Raw genomic sequence first — 20,079 nt, 5'->3', positions numbered from 1 at the left:
GAATAAGTAAGCACATGATAGAATTCCTTGGTCAGTTTTGTTTCTTAAAATGTCGTTCCCTTCTTTCTGCATTTGAAGCAAGTTCTGGTTCAAATGGACAGTGTAACCTCACAAGGCCATGAGTGTCCCTTCCACAGTCCCTTACTGAGTCGTAGATGTAATACGCTTAACCTTATTTGGCCTTTGGCTCTCAATGGACTCCCACATGTCATGGGCCCTTTGGAATGCTAATGGTCACCTAGAATGCTCTGTGTGGATAGAAAGAAGTGCAGACAGGCATTATTGTTTGTCTTCTCTGCTCATGCTCTATTATCCCATTGGACGACTTACGAAAGATGACTTCAAAGATAAAAGTATTAAGAATTCCAAGACAGCGAAAGCAGGATATTAAACCAAGCAAGGGATCCTTCTGAGCTTGGTTCCCTATGTGACTGTACATGTTGCCCATGAGGCTGACCCAGCCCCAGTGACCTCATCTACAAACTGAGGTGAGAATGGTGCTTGTTCTGGTAGCATTGCCATGAGGAGTAATTAAATTGTGAATATAACAGCACATAGAAAGTACTCAATACTCAGTAGTTTCTTAATACTCATATTGTGCACTATGGACCATAGCCTGCCAGGCTCCTCTGTTCATGGGATTCTCCAGGCAAGAATACTGGAGTAGGTTGCCATGCCCTCCTTCAGGCGATCTTCCCGACTCAGGGATCAAACCCACGTCTCGTATGTCTCCTGTATTGGCAGGTGGATTCTTTTGGCAATGGTGGTTCCCATTTGGCAGTGGGCCTGGGAAGACCACTTATATTGCTGTATGTCACAAATAAAAATCAGGAAATGGTTATTATATTCCTACTAGAAACCTTGACTTAGGTTGAACTTTCTTTATATAAGTTCCACTAAGCAAGATATGCTTTCAAACACATGAGACTCTGAAACCCTGCTTTGTCTGTGAATGCTCGTTTATCTGTGTTGCAGTCTTTAGGCACCAATGTGATCAATGAGCAAAGCCCTGAGGTCAGTTCAAGAGGTTATCTGGTTAACCTATTTGCGGTGGTAATTACTGCAGCAGGTTATAGCAAATAGAGCCATGTGAGACGTCCAGGAAAAAGACAAAGGCTTGAGTTATTGAATGTGATTGAATGCCAGGTTGTCTCTGGCTGAAAATGAGGTCAGCCCCATAACGCCTTGGGCAGAGAAGGCCTCTGTTCCAAACACATGGAGAGGAGATGTTTGAATGAAAACAAACCAAGACTGACGATAGCATCCCGATGAAGTTCAGTGTAGAGAGTTCCAGGATCCAAAGTTACTGAAGAACTGTTGTAGATAATACCCATCAATCAATCAATTAATCCAATAGAGCTGCTTATAAAATGCTAATTTTTAAATGCCTGAAGTGTATTTGGCTTATGTATACACTGTATAAACCAACCATTCATCTTGGAAACATTAATTTAAAAAATTATTTGATAAATTTTCAGCCCTTGATTGAGTTAGCACTTATTTATTGTCTAAATATCATTTTACTTCAAAACCAATTTTTTAAATTTTTTTACTGTCCACATTTTTCAGTGTTAAAAAAAATTGTTCAAATGTAGTTGGTTTACAATGTTGTGTTTAATTTCTGCTATACAGCAAAGTGACTCAGTTATACATATATATTCTTTTTCATATTCTTTTCCGTATGGTTTATCATAGGATATTGAATATAATTCCCTGTACTATCTGGTAGGACCCTTTTGTTACTGTTCAGTAAGTCTCAACAAATATACCTGTGTAACCTAAAATTATCAAGATACTAGCCCACAAATTCCCTGCAACAAAACCTAAATATTTTAAAGAGATTCTCTATTTCCCATCAGTATATTTATGTGGTAATTATACCAACTTAAATTGCGACTTTGTTTTAAAATTTTTCGTGAAAATGATTGGCTGTGATAACAGGTTGAAAAATTATGCAAACAGGATAAAAAATAGGTAGGATATTATGGAGAATATTCAGATACCCAGGAAATGAGCAGTTTCAGATCAGTCAACAGTTGAGACTCGTGTGTCCTGTGCAAGTATGATTTTCCTTCTCTGATTTTGAAGCACCATTCTGATCCTCTAAGAGTAGGATTACAGATGAGACATGATCTGATTTAAAAAAAAAATATTTGCAGAGAAAAGGACTATCGAAAATGTGGCATGAAATCTGTGTCCCTAACATGATTCTTTTAAGACTTCTCCCCCATTCCTGTCCATGAGGTTTTGAAAATCTGGATTTAATTTTCACTTTAAAAACTTAATGGCCTGAACTATCAGAAGAAGTATGAACTTTCCAAATGCCTGAGCCCTCTCACCCGCTGGTTCTGTGGTTACAGTGACTAAGGCTGGGGAACACTGAGTCAGGAATGGGTGTGCTGTCATGTTATTTATCTTACTGATAAATAATCTTATCATTTCCAGATGCTGAGCCTAAATATCTGATCGTCGTTCGGCCCGCTCCTCCCCCCAGTCAAAAGAAGTCGTGCTCAGGTATTTTTGTTGATTCATTATTATTGTTAACTTTAAACCATGCCTTTTCATCTCTTTTCTACCCATGGAGACCACGTGTCTTGGGGATGCCTCCGGAAGGTAGGTTAGAAGATGTATGATGCCCAGCAGTCCCCTGAAAACAGATAACCCTGCTTGGGAAGTAGCATAGCCTGGTTGGGAGAGGCTCCTTGGGTCTTATCCGCCCCACTGCATACAAACAGCAGAGGGTTGAGGCAAATTACTGAACCTCTCTATGCCTCTGTTCTGCTGCATGGGAGGGTCTGGGTGAGGATGAGATGAGTTCACAGCTACATAGGACTGGCCTAGCCCAGAGTAAGTGCTTATTTAGAGTTTAGCTCCTGTTGACTCCTTCTATGTTGCAATGTGTGAACTAAAGCCTGCTCTTGTGTCTTTCAGACTTTTAGGGCAAAATGTGAGATCTAAACTTTGCTGAAGGAAACTTGACATTTCAAAAGCATAACTCTTTACATGTGTGTTAAATGAGTTGGGACTTGGATTTTATTTATGCCTCCAAACCACTTGTATTTAGTCAGATGCAGAAAACAAGACTTCTTTCATAAAACATCAGTGTGACACCCATCTTCCCAGGGCTAGGGAGATGTAAAACAGGCAACTAGATACCATGTGTATAAAAAAGTAGAAATGTTTCTATATGACTAAGGAAGACATTGTCCCAATTTCACTGCTAAAATTTCTTCTCAGATCAAATAAGCCAGACCTTGCTATTAGGAAGGACTAATAAAGCTGTGAATATGCTTTTAATATCTTATGTCACATCTTCCTAGTCTGTAGGTAGAGTTGATCATGGTGCTTTTCTTTTTCATGTTCTAATGTGAACTGTTCTCAAAATAATTATTCCCTAATCATATTTGCCTTTTATGATACACTGAATGCCACACAGAAAGAAGGATCTTTCTCAAAGGGATAAGAAGCGTTGGGGGATGTACAGATATTGAGCAAATGGGCCCTTGGCAGCTAGGTATTCTGTCTCCTCAGTGTATCAGCCATGCCTGGTCACCAAAAGCTGGTTGCCGCAATCCTCTCCCCTTGAGGCTTCTGTTGCTTTCCTCTTTTTTTTTTTTTTTTTTTAAGAGAAGCAATAAATGGTTAATTATTTTGAGAACTACAGATCCTTTTACTTGACCTCTTATAATATCCCAATGCACAAGGGAGACTTCAATCAATACTTAAAACTTACTAGTGATCATTGTCCAAGAAGCTTTCCATATACTTGTAAAGAAAAGTACTCCTGTATTTGAGGACTCTATTTCAAAATATCTAACAATAAAGTCAGGAAGCATGAGTATGGTTCTATGGGATTCTGGCTTCATAGTCACTGAACTTTTTCTTAGTATGGTTATAAAACAAATATGCAAAAATAAGTAAGAAAAATCAAGAGAGTGATTATATCTTAATAGCAGTTTATAACTTCATTTCATTTGTGGGCTTCTGTGACATTGGCCTTAGATTATTTTTCACTACATGATGACCAACTCAGGAAATAGTTTCATCCTGATCAGAAACCCCACCTTTCCTTTCAGGCAATGGATATAATTTTTTTTTTTTTTGTAATCTGCATTGAAGAGTGATGTAATGAGTAATGGATTAGCTTCCATTCATTTTATATTTGTATCTGCCACATAATTTAAAAATGATTAAATAATTAAAATTGAAGATCCAAACAAACTATACACTTTAGATTCCTTGAGGAAAGAAGAATGTAGTTTTTCTAAATGGCATTACTTTCATACATTGTGAGCTAAACTAGTGAGGTAATAAAAAGAAAACTAGAAACGATTACAATTCAGGAGACCTGGATTTGAGTCTTAAGCGTGCTCTTTTTGTGACCTTGGACAACCTTAAAATTACTCCAGACCTTATTTTTCATCTATAAAATGAGACAATTATATTACATGAGTGAAAATCAACTCAGGGATAGAAAAAACAACTTATCAGAATCACATTATCTCAGATTCTAACCTGCCCTGTTTGGGGACCAGAACTGAACCCTTTGAATCATAGTCAGATAAGGTCCTATTACAGGTAAACTGGAAAAATTTATAGAGAAGTATAACTGCATGTTTTCAACCAACTAAATAATAACCATCTTTGAAAATTATTTAAGATATCTTTAAAAAATTCATCTATGTCACAATGAAGTAACTTACCACCTCTAGATTATGTATATTATGGTCTCAGAGGGCTTTTCTGCCAGAATAACAATTAATATAACTCAAACCTAACAGAAGTAATAGGCACTCCTCCTTTTCACTGTCCTCCTGTTCCTAAAGTTTCAAATATTTTTGAAAAAGCAAATAGCTGCCCCTCACATATACTTGAAAAGAATCTAGAGTGGTTTATCAGAATCACACTTGGCATTGCCGAAATCCAATTAGTCTTGTTGGAATAACTGCTTCCTATATTATTCCTACTCTCCCAGCAATATTAAGAATGTGTGTACCTTGTCTGTTTCAATAGTTACTGTAAAAAAAGAAGAAAAAAAAAAGAGAGGTCATTGAAATGCTCTAACAAGAGATTTTACACTTCCAAATAGTTTAAAAAAAAAAAAAATATATATATATATAGCATTCAACCTTGATGGTAAGTTGTCTAAGATATTTCTAAATGTGAAACGATTTCACAGTTTCAGGGAAAAAATAAGCATACATTTTATCTTGTCTGTAAAAGAAAAGTAAATGTATATATACCTATATGTGTATGTGTGTGTGTTTGTTTATTTCACTGGTAACAGCCAAGACCTCCATGTTCATCCTTGACCCACAAGAAAATAAAAACTAGGAATGGATATAGTTTATATGCATAGACACATACATGTAAATCTCAAAAGGGTATTTCATTTGATTCTTGCTTAAATTCATGGGCAAAGCATTATTAATATTTGTGCACTGTATAAAAAGAAAAGGAACTTAATGCTTTCACATTCTTCATCATCTTGCTAAATTATCTTTGTATATTTTACCCAAATCATGAAAATATGCTAAATGTTACAAGAATTAACCTGTCTATTCCCTTTGTAGGTAAAAAACGAGCTCGTAAACCTCTCCAGCTGGTAGTTGGCACTCTGTCACCAAGCTCAGTCTTCCTGTCCTGGGGCTTCCTCATCAACCCTCACCATGATTGGACATTGCCAAGTCAGTGTCCCAATGACAGGTAATTCACCATTATGGAAAATTTTATTTTTCATCTGAAAATTGACACTTGCTCTCAACAGTGTCTGCACATGCTTTAGAAGGATGTGTAAATATCAGGGCATCAGTGTCTGCAGATCAGCTATTTGCTGGAGAGTCTGTTCTCGGTTTGAGGAGAATGAAGACACACTCATCAAAGCCCCTACCCTTCAGGAATTACCATCTACCTGAATAGAAAACACATGCACATATTTTTTTCTTTCCAAAGAAAAAAACAGAAGGAAAAATAAGCCAAATAGTAAGTGGGGTTATCAGTGATAAGTCTAATAAAAACTCAGAGCATAAGGTTGAAAGCAATTAGGAGAGACCATTAAAAGTTGCAGCATTTGATCCTTGGTTTGAGAAAGATGGATCTTTGGTCTGCCAATTGATGAAGTGCTAAAAACACTAGTTCTCTCACTTTGGTCCCTAAACCAAGCAGCATCAGCACCAGCATCATTTGGGAACTTATCAAAAATGGAAATTCTCAGATCTCCAGACTTACTGAATCAGAAACTTAAAGGGTGGGGCCAAGTCATTTGTGTTTTAACAAGCCCTCCAGTAGATTCTGGTCCCCACCTAAGTTTAGGGATCACCGGCTTAGAAAATTGGGGAGAGGGACACATGGAGAAATGTAGGTCAAGGAAAAGCACCCTTGGAAATGAAGCCACCATCTTCTTTGGTAGAACAAAGTAAGAAAAACCTAAGTTTATTTTTAAATCACTGCCATTTATCCATCCAACACACAGAGCTGGCATTGTCTATGTATTGGGCACTGTACTAAATGCTGAACCATGATTCTAAATTGGGTATAAGGTGATATTCGCTTGTCGTAAATATTCACTGCGGTAGCTTCAAAATTCAAAACTTTGCATCTGACAATCAAAATTTTCAAGCTTCAACCAAAAGGAACATTTATTTTAAAAGGTATTTATTTTAAATACTCAAAGTGACTTTAAGATTTTTAAAATTTGTTTCATCCCTTCTTTAAAATAAAAGACTTAATTATTAAAATATAATTTAAACCCAGTAAAATGCACAGATCTTATGTGTAGAGTTTAATCAGTTACAGAAAAAGTGTGTAACCATGTACTGTACAATCCATTAAAAATTTTTCTTTCATCACCCTAGAATGTGCTAGAGAGTTGGTCTGCTCTAAAATTCCATGTAAACAAAATCATAAGTATGTTCTCTTTTTATGTCTATCAGCATGTTTTTTGAGATTCATTCATGACATTGTAAGTAACAATAGTTCATTCCTTTTTTATTTCTGAGTATTACTCCATTATGTGAGTATTTCAGAATTTTTTGATCCATTTTTCTTGCTGGTAGACACCTGAATTGTGTCTTATTTTTGGTTATTTTGAAGATAAATTTTATAAACATTTTTGTATAAGATTCTTGTAGACATACCTTTTAATTTATCTTAGATAAATACCTCTGGAGAAGGAAATGGCAACCTACTCTAGTATTCTTGCCTGAAGAATCCCATGGACACAGGAGCCTGGTGGGCTACAACCCAAGGGGTCGCAAAGAGCTGGACATGATTAAGAGACTAACACTACACTACTAACACTAGATAAATACCTAAAAGTAGAATTGCTATGTCACAGGGAAGATGTATATTTTTTTGGCCTAATTTTCTGTTTAAATTCCCACAGGCAGTGTATGAGAGTTCTGGTTGCTCCATATCCTCACCAGCATTTCATGTTGTCAACATTTTTCACTTTAGGTATCCTAGTGTAGTTCTATCTCATTACCATTTTAATATGTATTTTTCCCCTGTACTAAATATATTGAAAACTTTTTAATATACTTTTTGGCCAAATGTCTATTTTTTGTATTGCTTTCTTTCGTTTTATTTGTCTAAATTGGACAGAAAATAAAGAGCTTTAAAATGTTTAAGTTCCCAAAACCACCGTTCATATAACTTTGATTAGGAAATCTAAACTAAGAACGAAAGAAATTTTCTTTCACATGCTCATAGTTCTGAAGGAAAAAGTTCTTTGAAAAAAGCATGTAGAAGATAATGCCAAAGCTAAAGTTTTTGAAAAATAATTTTGACCTGTTTCGAAGAATCTGAAATATTCCTTATCTCACCCACGCTAAACCTGAAACTTAACTTTGTTTGGAAACAGACTCCTAAAAGAACTCACTTGCTTGAGGTAACTTTGGTTTCTAATGAGTTGGTGCAGGATGCTAGTGCTGAGAAAACAAACATCTGTGGGTCAGTTTCTTTTTCCTTTTCCTTTTTTTAAGTCTCTTATTAAGAAAGAAGAAAAAAAGAAGGGAGGGAAGGACTGGGCAAGAAGAAAGGAAGAAGGGAAGAAATATTTGATACACTTGGAACAAAACATAGCTGATTTTAATGGTTACTGAACTTGCTTGATAAATCCATGAGGTTCAATAAATTGCCAATTCCTAGAGCAGGATTTGATATGATTTCCTCCTTGTCCTCAAGCCTCCCTGTCTTCAATTTCACTTGGTTCTCCTGACCCCTCCACAAAACAACTTATCTGATGATTGATTCTAATTGACAAATGTTGTCATGGTACGACAGCAAAAGTCGATAATAAATATGCAGAAGATAGAGGAACAGATACTCGATGGAGCTAGAATTTTTATCCAAAGTAGTTGACTTGAAGGCCCCAAGCTATTCAGACCACATGTGCACCTCACCCTCTCATTTCCTCACCCATGAACCCTGGTTCTGGTCTTCTCATCAAATAGGTGGAGTCATGCCCATCAAATCACAATATTTAAAATAAATAATTCTGCCTAGAATGAAGTTTTATAAAAGATGCAGTAATGACATGTCAAGATGCTTGCCAACTTTCAAACCTGAGTGCGAGGATCAAAGTATCCTTGACAGAAATAGGGAATTGTTGCCTCTGCTGCTGCTGCTAAGTCGCTTCAGTTGTGTCCAACTCTGTGCCACCCCAGAGACGGCAGCCCACCAGGCTCCCCGTCCCTGGAATTCTCCAGGCAAGAACACTGGAGTGGGTTGCCATTTACTTCTCCAATGCATGACTGAAGTGGCTCAGTCATGTCCGACTCCTAGCGACCCCATGGACTACAGCCTACCAGGCTCCTCTGTCCATATGATTTGCCAGGCAAGAGTACTGGAGTGGATTGCCATTGCCTTCTCCAGGGAATTGTTAGGACATGACTAAGAATTAAGAGTAAAGAATTAAATGTAATGACAAAAAGGAGCATTTGGAGAATTTTATTTACCCATGTGAATTTTATTTACCCACGCCTCCTTTCTCCCTAATTAGAACAGTTAATAAAGAGTTGACATTTTAAAGTCTTTGTAACTATTTGAGAAAAAATAATGGTCCTTATTTAAAAGCTCTGGAATTACTATACATATTATAAACACCCAAATAAATCCACCAGAACAACTCAGTTAGTGTAATTAGAAGCAGACTTGGAGAAATCCACCCTCATATGATAATGTTGTTTTTTTTTGTTTTTTTTTTTTAGGCTTTAGACTAATCCAGTAGGTTAAAATAAGCAATAATAGTTATAGGGAATGATTCCTTCTTGAAAATTAGATTAAGACAGGTCAAGTTTTCCTTCAAGAGTGTTTTTTGACAAAGCCATTGGAACCTGAATTCCCTCAGCTTGCTATAGGAACATCAACTGGTGTCATTTTAATCCACTAGCTCTAATATTTGGCACCATGTGTAAAGTCTCTGAGTTTTTAGAAACAATCATTTCACATTGATTTGTGTCACTTCATTTATCCTATGCAAGGGCAGATAATTTATTGGAAAAATTTTTTATTATACTTTGATTTTTGACTTTACATATTAAAGCTCTAGTATAGTGAGTTTCCAATGAGAACATCCCTGTTTTTTATTTTATTTGTTTTAAACTTGGAAATATTAATTCAGTGTCACTTTATTCTTGGTGGTATGTTTCCACTCCTATTCCCATAGGTTCCATTTGGGTCTCCCATATATTTAGAGCCTTTTCTGAGTTCACATTCATTGGAGAGTAGATATGCTTAATTTACATGTTTTATTCTTAAAGGGCTTTGAAAGGAAGAATGCACACATTTGTCCTTAATATATCTGAGGTCAAAAGAAAGCTTTCCAGTTGGCCCAGATGAGAAGTTAAAACCACAATTTATTTCACCATTAATAGCATATTTTTTCCTTCCCATGTTTCCAGCTTGTTAAAGTGTTTAAGATTGCCTTAGTTCTCACTCCTTTGCCAATTTGTAAAGCTTTATGATTTGTTTAGAAATCATTTTCACATTTTCTAATGCTTTCACGTTGTACTTACTTGCTCTTAATGTAGAATGAGGGTCCTCCTTGTTGGCTGGTTCAGAGCTGACTCTTGCCTCTTTTTCTTTATCCCAAGTTGTTAAGTGGGTATTTTTGAGGTCTAAGAGTTCTCACTTGATTGAGCCCAGTGCCTCATTACCCATTCATCTTGCCATGTAAATTTTAAGCTCAGAGAAGACTGGGACCATAGGTATCATAGCCATCATTGTTTTCCCAGTACCCAAGCCAGTACCAGCTTGGCACCAGTGCCAGCATGGCACCCCACTTCAGTACTCTTGCCTGGAAAATCCCATGGGCGGAGGAGCCTGGTAGGCTGCAGTCCATGGGGTCGCTGAGGGTCGGACACGGCTAAGCGACTTCACTTTCACTTTTCACTTTCCTGCATTGGAGAAGGAAATGGCAACCCACTCCAATGTTCTTGCCTGGAGAATCCCAGGGATGGGGGAGCCTGGTGGGCTGCTGTCTATGGGGTCACACAGAGTCGGACACGACTAAAGTGACTTAGCAGCAGCAGCAAGTAGACCTTCAGTAAATATATACTGAATGAATAAATAGTGAAATGTCAACATTTTCACTTTTATGCCTTACTATTACTTCAAACTTAGGACAAAATTGAATTTGTACTTTTCTCATGAAATATCAATTCCCTGCCTTTTTATTTTCTGAACTATCATAATTCTTTTACTCTCCCTAATATGAAACTCCATAAATTTTAACATTCCTCATTTCCTATAGGTATTGAGGCTCTGGGTTACACTGGTTTTGCCTTTGATAAGTCCCCATATTAGTATCTTTATCTCCTACTTTTCCATTTCTATTTCCATGTCAACAATTTCAGTCTAGGCACCTTACCCTGAATCTTGGGAATAGCATCTTGGCTACTGACTTTGACTCTTTTCATGTTCCAGTCCATCCTGGTTTCTGTAATACTGAAGAAAATGTAGGCAGTCTGCCATTGGCTCACTTTTTCTTCATCCTAGATTTAGCCTTAAATCTCTTCTGTTCTTACCAAGGAGCATGTTTCTGCCTTCAGAACATGCTCATCATTCTGTTCCTTCCATATTCCTTGCTGTTCTGCGTTTTCCTCTTCACTGATATTTGTGCCCTGCCTCTTGCTTACAAACATGCTCAAGATTTCCCTACCCCCAAACAACATATTTTCTGTTGACCCTGTTATAGCTTCCAGGCTATTTTTCAGTTTCTCTTCTTAATTCCAGAATTTCTCAGATTAATGTGCTCTCATATTCTTGATTTCTCAACCACATTCACAGTCTTCATTCCTTTTCACTGGCTCCCACCCTCTTTCCGTTCCACTGAAACTTCTCTAGGTGATCATCAGTGATCAATTAATTGCTAGATCCCATAGTTTAATTTTTTTTCTCAGTTCTTATTCTTTTAAATCTCTTTGTGGAATTTTTGGCCATCCTTCCATTCTTGAACTCTTTCTTCCTTTGAAATTTTATTTAGATTTTGCTCTTACTCCCTTTCTCTTCTCTTTTGCTTATTATCCTGGCTCTCAAATATGGAATAGAGATCTATCCTTGGATATCTCACCTATGTATCCTCCTTATCTCAGCTGTAAGCCATGTCTTTAATGATAATGTCTATATAGAACAGTGATACTCAAACTTTGGTATACTTGCAAATCATGTGGTTCAGTTCAGTTTAGTCGCTCAGTCGTGTCCAACTCTGTGACCCCACGGACAGCAGCATGCCAGGCTTCCCTGTTCCTTCCCTGTCACCAACTCCCAGAGCTAGCTCAAACTCATGTCCATTGAGTCAGTGATGCCATCCAACCATCTCATCCTCTGTCGTCCCCTTCTCCTCCCACCTTCAATCTTTCCCAGCATCAGGGTCTTTTCCAATGAGTTGGTTCTTCACATCACGTGGCCAAAGTATTGGAGTTTCAGCTTCAGCATCAGTCCTTCCAATGAATACTCAGGACTGATTTCCTTTAGGATGGACTGGTTGGATCTCCTTGCAGTCCAAGGGACTCTCAAGAGTCTTCTTCAACACCATAGTTCAAAAACATCAATTCTTTAGCACTCAGCTTTCTTTATAGTTCAACTCTCGCATCCATACATGACTACTGGAAAAAGCATAGCTTTGACTAATGACCTTTGTCAGCAAAGTGATATCTCTTGCTTTTTAATATGCTGTCTAGGTTGGTCATAACTTTTCTTCCAAGGAGCAAGCATCTTTTAATTTTATGGCTGCAGTCACTATCTGCAGTGATTTTGGAGCCTCCCTAAAATAAAGTCTGTCACTGTTTCCATTGTTTCCCCACCTATTTGCCACGAAGTGATGGGACCAGATGCCATGATCTTAGTCTTTTGAATATTGAGTTTAAGCCAACTTTTTCACTGTCCTCTTTTACTTTCATCAAGAGGCTCTTTAGTTCTTTGCTAAGAGTGGTTTCATCTGTATATCTGAGGTTACTGATATTTCTCCCAGCTATCTTGATTCTAGCTTGTGCTTCATCCAGCCCAGCATTTCACATGATGTACTCTACATATAAGTTAAATAAGCAGGGTGACAATATACAGCCTTGACATACTCAATCATGTGGAAGATATTGTTAAAATGCAGGTTCTGATTCCATAAACCTGAGGAAGAGCCTGAGATTGTTCATTTTCAAAAGTTAGCAGGACTTTCTGATGTTGCTATTCTACAAGGAATATTAGGAGTGGTGTAAGGATATAAATGACCTCCAATGCTGAACCTCTGATTTTGGCCCAGTTTTAAGAGTGTATTTCTCATTGTCCATTGAATATTTTCATTAGGATGACCAGATAACAGTATTCAGTACCTCAAACTCAAACTAAATTAATGTTGTCTATACTTCCAAAATCACTGCAGATGGTGACTGCAGCCATGAAATTAAAAGACACTTACTCCTTGGAAGGAAAGTTATGACCAACATAGATAGCATATTCAAAGGCAGAGACATTACTTTGCCCACAAAGGTCCGTCTAGTCAAGGCTATGGTTTTTCCTGTGGTCATGTATGGATATGAGAGTTGGACTGTGAAGAAGGCTGAGCGCTGAAGAATTGATGTTTTTGAATTGTGTTGTTGGAGAAGACTCTTAAGAGTCACTTGGGACTGCAAGGAGATCCAACCAGTCCATTCTGAAGGAGATCAGCCCTGGGATTTCTTTGAAAGGAATGATGCTAAAGCTGAAACTCCAGTACTTTGGCCACCTCATGCAAAGAGTTGACTCATTGGAAAAGACTCTGATGCTGGGAGGGATTGGGGGTAGGAGGAGAAGGGGATGACAGAGGATGAGATGGCTGGATGGCATCACTGACTCAATGGACGTGAATCTGGGTGAACTCCGGGAGTTGGTGATGGACAGGAAGGCCTGACATGCTGTGATTCATGGGGTCGCAGAGAGTCGGACATGACTGAGTGACTGAACTAAACTGAACTGATACCACTAAAAAATCTCCTTTTCTATCACTTTAACTTCCCTCTTCTTAAGTTTGAAAATTGAGTTTTGAATATTATTTACACTTTCCTTGGTACCCATATCCTATAAGGAGTCTAGTCTCATCAATTATTTTGTAGAAATATAACTTTGATCTGTTTATTTTCCTCTGCTCCATTGTATTTCTTCCATCATTCACTCCTTTGTTATTGCATCTGCTGCTGCTAAGTCACTCAGTCATGTGCGACTTTTTGCAACCCCATGGACTGTAGCCCATCAGGCTCCTTTGTCCATGGGATTCTCCTGCATTGGCAGGCAGATTTTTTTACCACTAGCGCCACGTAGGAAGCCTGATTATCTCATCTGGATTATAGCAAGTTGAGATTCCTCCCTCCAGTTTTTCTCTAATTCTTCCACTGCTGATAAATCTAGCTTCCTTAATTACTGCTCAAGTTTATTTACCCGTCTAAGAATCTCCCCCAGGTTCCCACTACCTGGCTAAAGAAAAAAATCACAAAATTTCCCTAAGAATCTGTCTCAAGGAATCTGTGAGGCATTCTCCTGACATGAGGCTTAGATTTGGTGTTGCACTTTCCATGGATCTGGGTAGGATGTCATGCTTTCAGTCTCCCACTGGGATGGGATTTGCAGTGTAACCATTTTATAAGTTCAGGCTGCAGAGTGCCATACCCAACCACCCTCAGATGCTCTGCTTTTCATCCTGCCTCCTTTAGTCGTGTTCAGATGTACATCTACCACCCTCCCTATTCTGTGAGCTCATATTTGAATTAATGCCTGGTGTCGTACTTGTCTCCCATCACACACAACATAGAATCACACTTTACAGAAGTAATTCCTAACAAATGTACAAACAAATAGGCAAGTAGAAGGTCCAAAACTAGCTTTAAAAATCATCTAGCCAGTCCCTTCAATCCTTGAACTTTATCTGAAATCTGTATAATGGGAGTAATAATAGTAATATCTCATAGAGATGTCAGAATTAAATGAGATGACACATGTTAAATGTGTGGAGTGGGCCAGGGGAGGCACAGGCTGTGGGCAGGAGTCAGAGATGAAGGTCCTTGTCCACATAGTAGGGGGACTGTCCAGACATCAAGGGTGAGGACCTCAGAGAGATGAGGTTGCAGGCAAACCAAGGTGGGGGCCAGTGCGGGGTACAGAGACACAACTCTTAGAAAGATGCTCTCTGTTGGGCCACACCACAACCTACCCTAGAAGGCATGGATAGAATCAGGTAAAAAATTCTTGCATAAGAGGTTGTAAAAAATGATACTGCATTTGCTGCTAATCTTCTGAGTGTGTGGGATTTTAGTTACCTTATATTATGTGATAATTGCCAATTCAGATAAACTGTTCCATTTTAGATAGCACTAAAATAACTAGAGATGTCTTTCTTTTGTTGAACTTACATCAGGAAACAGTAAGTGATAAAGAGATTTTGGAAATGGTTTCCAGTTTGAAAATTATTCCAAGAGTCCAGAGATAGTAAGGACCTGGACTGGGCCTGTAACTACTATTCAGGAGTAGAGACAAGATAAGTGTGAGAGGTATCACACAGGGAAACATAACTGGACTTGAAAACAGAGTGGACACAGGCAAGAAGGAACGTGAAGACAACGGGAATAGGAGCACATTTGAGAATGATGAGGAGATTTTAAGGTAGTTGTGAAACTCACAGATGATTAAATCATTGGATTTGATCATGAGGTTTTATTACACTAATAGGTCAGACACAAGATTGCAAAGAGATTTGGGCATTATGAGCAGTAAAAAAACAGAAAAAAAATAGATTGCTTTGGAGAAATTTGTGTTAAAAGGTAATGACAGGAATAAGAAGTAAATATTAGTTTTAGTCTAGCTTTGATATAATGGAAAATAGTTGAACAACTTTTTGACTTAGAGAAAATCTTGAAGAATCAGGAGAAAGGATGCAGAGTGGATGGAATAATAAAATGGAATAAAATTACCAAGACAGTTATTTTTAGAAGGGAGAACCCTAAAATTGGAGAGGGATAAAAGAGACTGAAGGAGGAGAGGGAGATTTTGAGAGAAAGAGGGTGAGGGCAGATTTTGTATCAGCAGTCAGAGTCTAAGACTGGAAGTAAGGATGTTGACAATGGGGCATCCGGACGTGTCCTTTGGTGTGAAGAGAGCAAAAAAAAAAAAAAAACATGATAGATGTTGTAGGAAATATAGGGATTAATCACAGAGATAAAAGAATTGCTAAAAAAAAAAAGTATAGAAAGTCCTAAAATGACCAACCATGTGTATCAATCCAGACTAGTTTGTAAAAGGACTAGACTTATTTTGACATTATGCAATTTCTTCACTTAGAAGAACTCAATGCCAGTTACATCATAAATTTTATTTATGATATTTCTACCTCTGGCGTGTCTAGCCTGAATTCTGCCTCTGAATTTCATTAGAATAGAATGTCTTATTTGTAGCTAGAATAAAATTTTAGAAACAGAAAGGATTCAATGATTGTCTACTCCAACCCCTATTTTTCAAAGTAGAAAATTGATGTGTAAGTGGTCAAAGGGACTCTCTTGAGGGCATGCTACTATCTTGCAGCTGAAAGAGATCCAAGCCAAGCCACTGTCTGCCTTCTCCATTACATTCAGAGGAATTATGGTATTTTTTAAGTTATAATAAAGACTATTGTCAGTTTTGGACTCTTAGGGAGATCCAAGCACAGAATATTGCCAGCTGAATCAAACACCGCCCTCAAAAGTTCCTAACCACTTATTTGGGATGTGAGATATCCTTGTTTCTAAGGTCCAGTTGCTGGTCAGGCTTTCCAGAGGTCTGCTCTGACGACATTCACTGGCTGCTACCTCTATCTTTAATAGACTTGTTGCCTCTCCAAGCACTTGTGACCAAATTTGATTAATCACAGAAAAAAAGTGCAGTCAACTTTTGATCCTGGATATCCTCAGGCAATAATGGGAAGTCTCTGATTATATGGAAGCCTTAAGTAATGCTAAAAGAACTTCTGATTCCTTGAAATTCTCTTCCATGCGGATTCATTTTACCTTCTCTTTGCATCTCCTTTTGCAAGCCCTGCAGTAGACAGTCCAATGTAGTACACATAGTGTTAGTTTATGGGTCAGGAAATAACCCTTTTCCTGGCTCTGCCACTCATTCTCAGGCTTTAGACACTTCCCAGCCTCTCTCTTTCTTCTATAATAATTTTGGCTCTGCTAATTTCAGAATTTATTGTACAGAAACACGGAAATAAATTTAAAAATATCTGTAAGCTCTCTGCAAATGTACCACATAGACATTGCTTGAACTTTCCTTCCATTTACATTGACTCTATGAGAATGCTGAGATCTGCTAAGTGAAACCTTATGCAATGATATATTACAAAATACAACTATAGATATAATGGCTTAAATCAGTATTTTTTGGTGATTGAGTCATTGGCCATTTAGAGCAACTATATTCTAATTATAAAATGACCCTACAAGTACCAAAGTATCCATTCTATTTGTTTTGTCACATCAATCTATTTCTCTCCCTCAGTTCTTGTCTCATCATAACAAAGATTTGGAATGACAGACTACAGCTCAAGCAAGCGGGATTCCTTAGTTCCTGTCTCAGCTCCTGTCTCATCGAAGCAGGGATTCAAAACAACAGACTGGTTACAGCTCAAGCAGACAGATATTTTATTAAATAGACAGCAGATAGTACACTCCCAAGACATGAGAGTTGGTTGACACTGAAGGAGTGGCCATGATCCTGCCTGGCTTCCCTTTTTTACTCCGTCTTCTCCTCTTGGCTGCCCTGTGCAAAATGCAAATGGGCATACACTCAAGGCCAATCAGGGAAGGGGGCATGTCTGGGCACATGCGAAATGGGGCTGTCACATATTCATCTACATGAGAGTTTTGATTGGCAATTGCAAGTTACATAACAACAGGCGTTATTGTGCATGTCTTTCCCATAATTCAGTCTGTTATCATCAGATATCTGTACGTATAGAATATTTATGAACCCTTAATGGACTCCTGGTTGCCTAAGGTTACTTCAGGACAGAGCTGTGCATCAAGGGTGTATGTGCCAGAGTTGGAGAAGCCCCTGTGGTTAATTTGTATCCACTGTGTGCCTAGGGTCTGCAGGAGTTGGAAAAGTCTCTGTGGTTATTTTTGTAGCATATCTCTGAACTCTCCTGGGTGTGTCTGGGGTGGGGTTTAGAGATCAGCTTGCATCCTTTTCTGCCAGGCCACAGCTGGTTACTCATGCCTAACTTCCTGCTTAACAGTTTCATAACATATACGGAGTACCTACTCCATGCTAGGTTGTGCAGTATTTTTATCATAAGGCCTATATTTTGCTTTAAAATCAAGAAAATATGCTTCACCACTTTATAGCTAAGTAGCCTTGTTTATGATCTTTTAAAATTTAGAACTTGCCTATATTATACAATTACCAATTAAGCCAGTATTGATGAGGGAACCTAACTGAAGCCAAGGAGAAGGCCTAGCTGCCTGCACTTTTATTTTTTCTGCCAAACTTGGTACAAGAGAGGTTATTTAGAATGCTTTGTGATCAAAATAGAAAAAAATGTACAGGCTAGATTTTTTAAAAACGTAGTCTTAAGATATTTCTGTCTGATTTTATTCCTAGGAAGAGGATATAAAATCAGATTTACTGGGAACCCTGGAATCCCCAGATTACCTTTGGTAATTCTGTAGGCATTGCCCTCCGCCTCCACCAGATCATGCAAGCAGCTGAGAAATGTATCCAAACTGGAGATGCAAAGCTGTGGGGGCCCATCTGCTCTAATTTTAGTTTTCTCTGCACTTCTCTGAAGTCTTGAATAGCCAAGGCAGGGGTAAAAAAGCAACAGAAATTCCATAGGATGTACTTGTCAACAAATATGTTTCATAAATTGCTGTTGATGGTTCAACTCGCAGGACTCAGAAGACTAGTATTCTATAACGTTTGTTCCCAGTAGCAGTTAGTGTTTTGGCTGAAACTGCCTCCTCCACTTGTTTTGTCGTCTTGACTTTGGAATGGGGTATGGAGTCCAGAGACTAGGGAGAAGCAAGCTAGTGAATGATTTCAAGCATTTCAGTAGTTTGTAACTAGTAAGAAAGAAAACTGAATGTACAGATACACCTACTCTGTGTACTTACAAAACTATAACCCGCTTGCTGACATCATGGGTGTGCAACCCATACAGGTACACAGGTTCTCCATTTAGAAGGACCCATACTTGGTTTAATGCTCTGTTGTCACTGTCTTAAAACTCTTAATAATTCTTGAATAAGGGGCCCCATGTTTTCATTTTGCAAAGAGGTCCACAATTTATGCAGACAGTCCTGGCCCTTATTTCTAGAGATTCTGGGTAATTTTTTTTTTTTTTTTCATATTAAGAACTTGTGTCTGGTGCTTAGAGAGGATACAATAAACAATTTAGCCTGGGTAAATAAGGGACTTTAGGGCTTTAAAAGCAATTGATGTAAATCTTAGTCCATTTAATTTTTGGGGATGAGAAGTAGGGGAAAGATACTAAATTTTTGAGAGACAATTGAAAACATGCAACATTTTGTAATTTTCTTTTTCATAATCTGCTTATAAAACCTATTGGTATTGATACATGTAGCCCTTCTCATTGCTGTGTCCAAGAGCAATATACCGCCTGTCCTGATCTGTCCAGCCTCCCCACTTAGGGAGGCTGTTTAGATCAGAGCCAGAGGAGCTTTTCCTTCTTTTCTGTTTCTGCCACTGCTGCTAGATCACTGCTGCCATCACTGGCTAGATGACACTGGGCTGGCAAACAGATGGGGAAACAGTGGAAACAGTGGCTGACTTTATTTTGGGGGGCTTCAAAATCACTGCAGATGGTGATTGTAGCCATAAAATTAAAAGATGCTTAATCCTTGGAAGGAAAGTTATGACCAACCTAGACAGCATATTAAAAAGCAGAGACATTACTTTGCCAACAAAGGTCTGTCTAGTCAAGGCTATGATTTTTCCAGTGGTCATGTATGGATGTGAGGGTTGGACTATAAAGAAAGCTGAGTGCAGAAGAATTGATGCTTTTGAACTGTGGTGTTGGAGAAGACTCTTGAGAGTCCCTTGGACTGCAGGGAGATTCAACCATCTCCTTAAAGGATCTCCTTTAGGAGATCCATCCTAAAGGAGATCAGTCCTGGGTGTTCTTTGGAAGGACTGATGTTGGAGCTGAAACTCCAATATTTGGCCACCTGATACGAAGAGCTGATTCATTTGAAAAGACCCTGATGTTGGGAAAGATTGAAGGCAGGAGGAGAAGGGGATGACAGAGGATGAGATGGTTAGATGACATCACCAACTCAATGGACATGAGTTTGGGTTAACTCCGGGAGTTGGTGATGGACAGGGAGACCTGGTGTGCTGCGGTTCATGGGGTCGCAAAGAGTCGGACAAGACTGAGCGACTGACCTGAACTGAACTGAACTGATCTTTCTGAAACATCGTTTTCACATGGAATTAATGATTCCTACCACTTAAGATGTTTCTGTGACAATTAAATGTATCGCCTGGTGAGTCATTAAATGAGATAATATATGCAAAGCCTACTATGTGATAAAGATGAAAAAAAAAAAAAAAAAAACCAGT

At 38.3% G+C, this 20,079-nt stretch overlaps 1 protein-coding gene across 20 annotated transcripts in view; it reads left to right on the top strand.

The window, feature by feature from the left end:
- ABI3BP (ABI family member 3 binding protein) overlaps positions 1-20,079 on the top strand; it is a 293,162-nt gene that overhangs the window by 106,494 nt on the left and 166,589 nt on the right. For all 20 annotated transcript variants that reach the window (XM_027560481.1, XM_027560135.1, XM_027559801.1 and 17 more), the window contains exons 3-4: positions 2,446-2,514; positions 5,574-5,706. In XM_027560481.1, coding sequence (XP_027416282.1) covers positions 2,446-2,514; positions 5,574-5,706 — 202 coding nt within the window. The remainder of the gene's footprint in view (positions 1-2,445; positions 2,515-5,573; positions 5,707-20,079) is intronic.

This window comes from Bos indicus x Bos taurus, chromosome 1, assembly GCF_003369695.1.
Source record: "Bos indicus x Bos taurus breed Angus x Brahman F1 hybrid chromosome 1, Bos_hybrid_MaternalHap_v2.0, whole genome shotgun sequence".
Taxonomy (NCBI): domain Eukaryota; kingdom Metazoa; phylum Chordata; class Mammalia; order Artiodactyla; family Bovidae; genus Bos; species Bos indicus x Bos taurus.
This window is presented reverse-complemented; position numbering and strand designations above follow the sequence as displayed.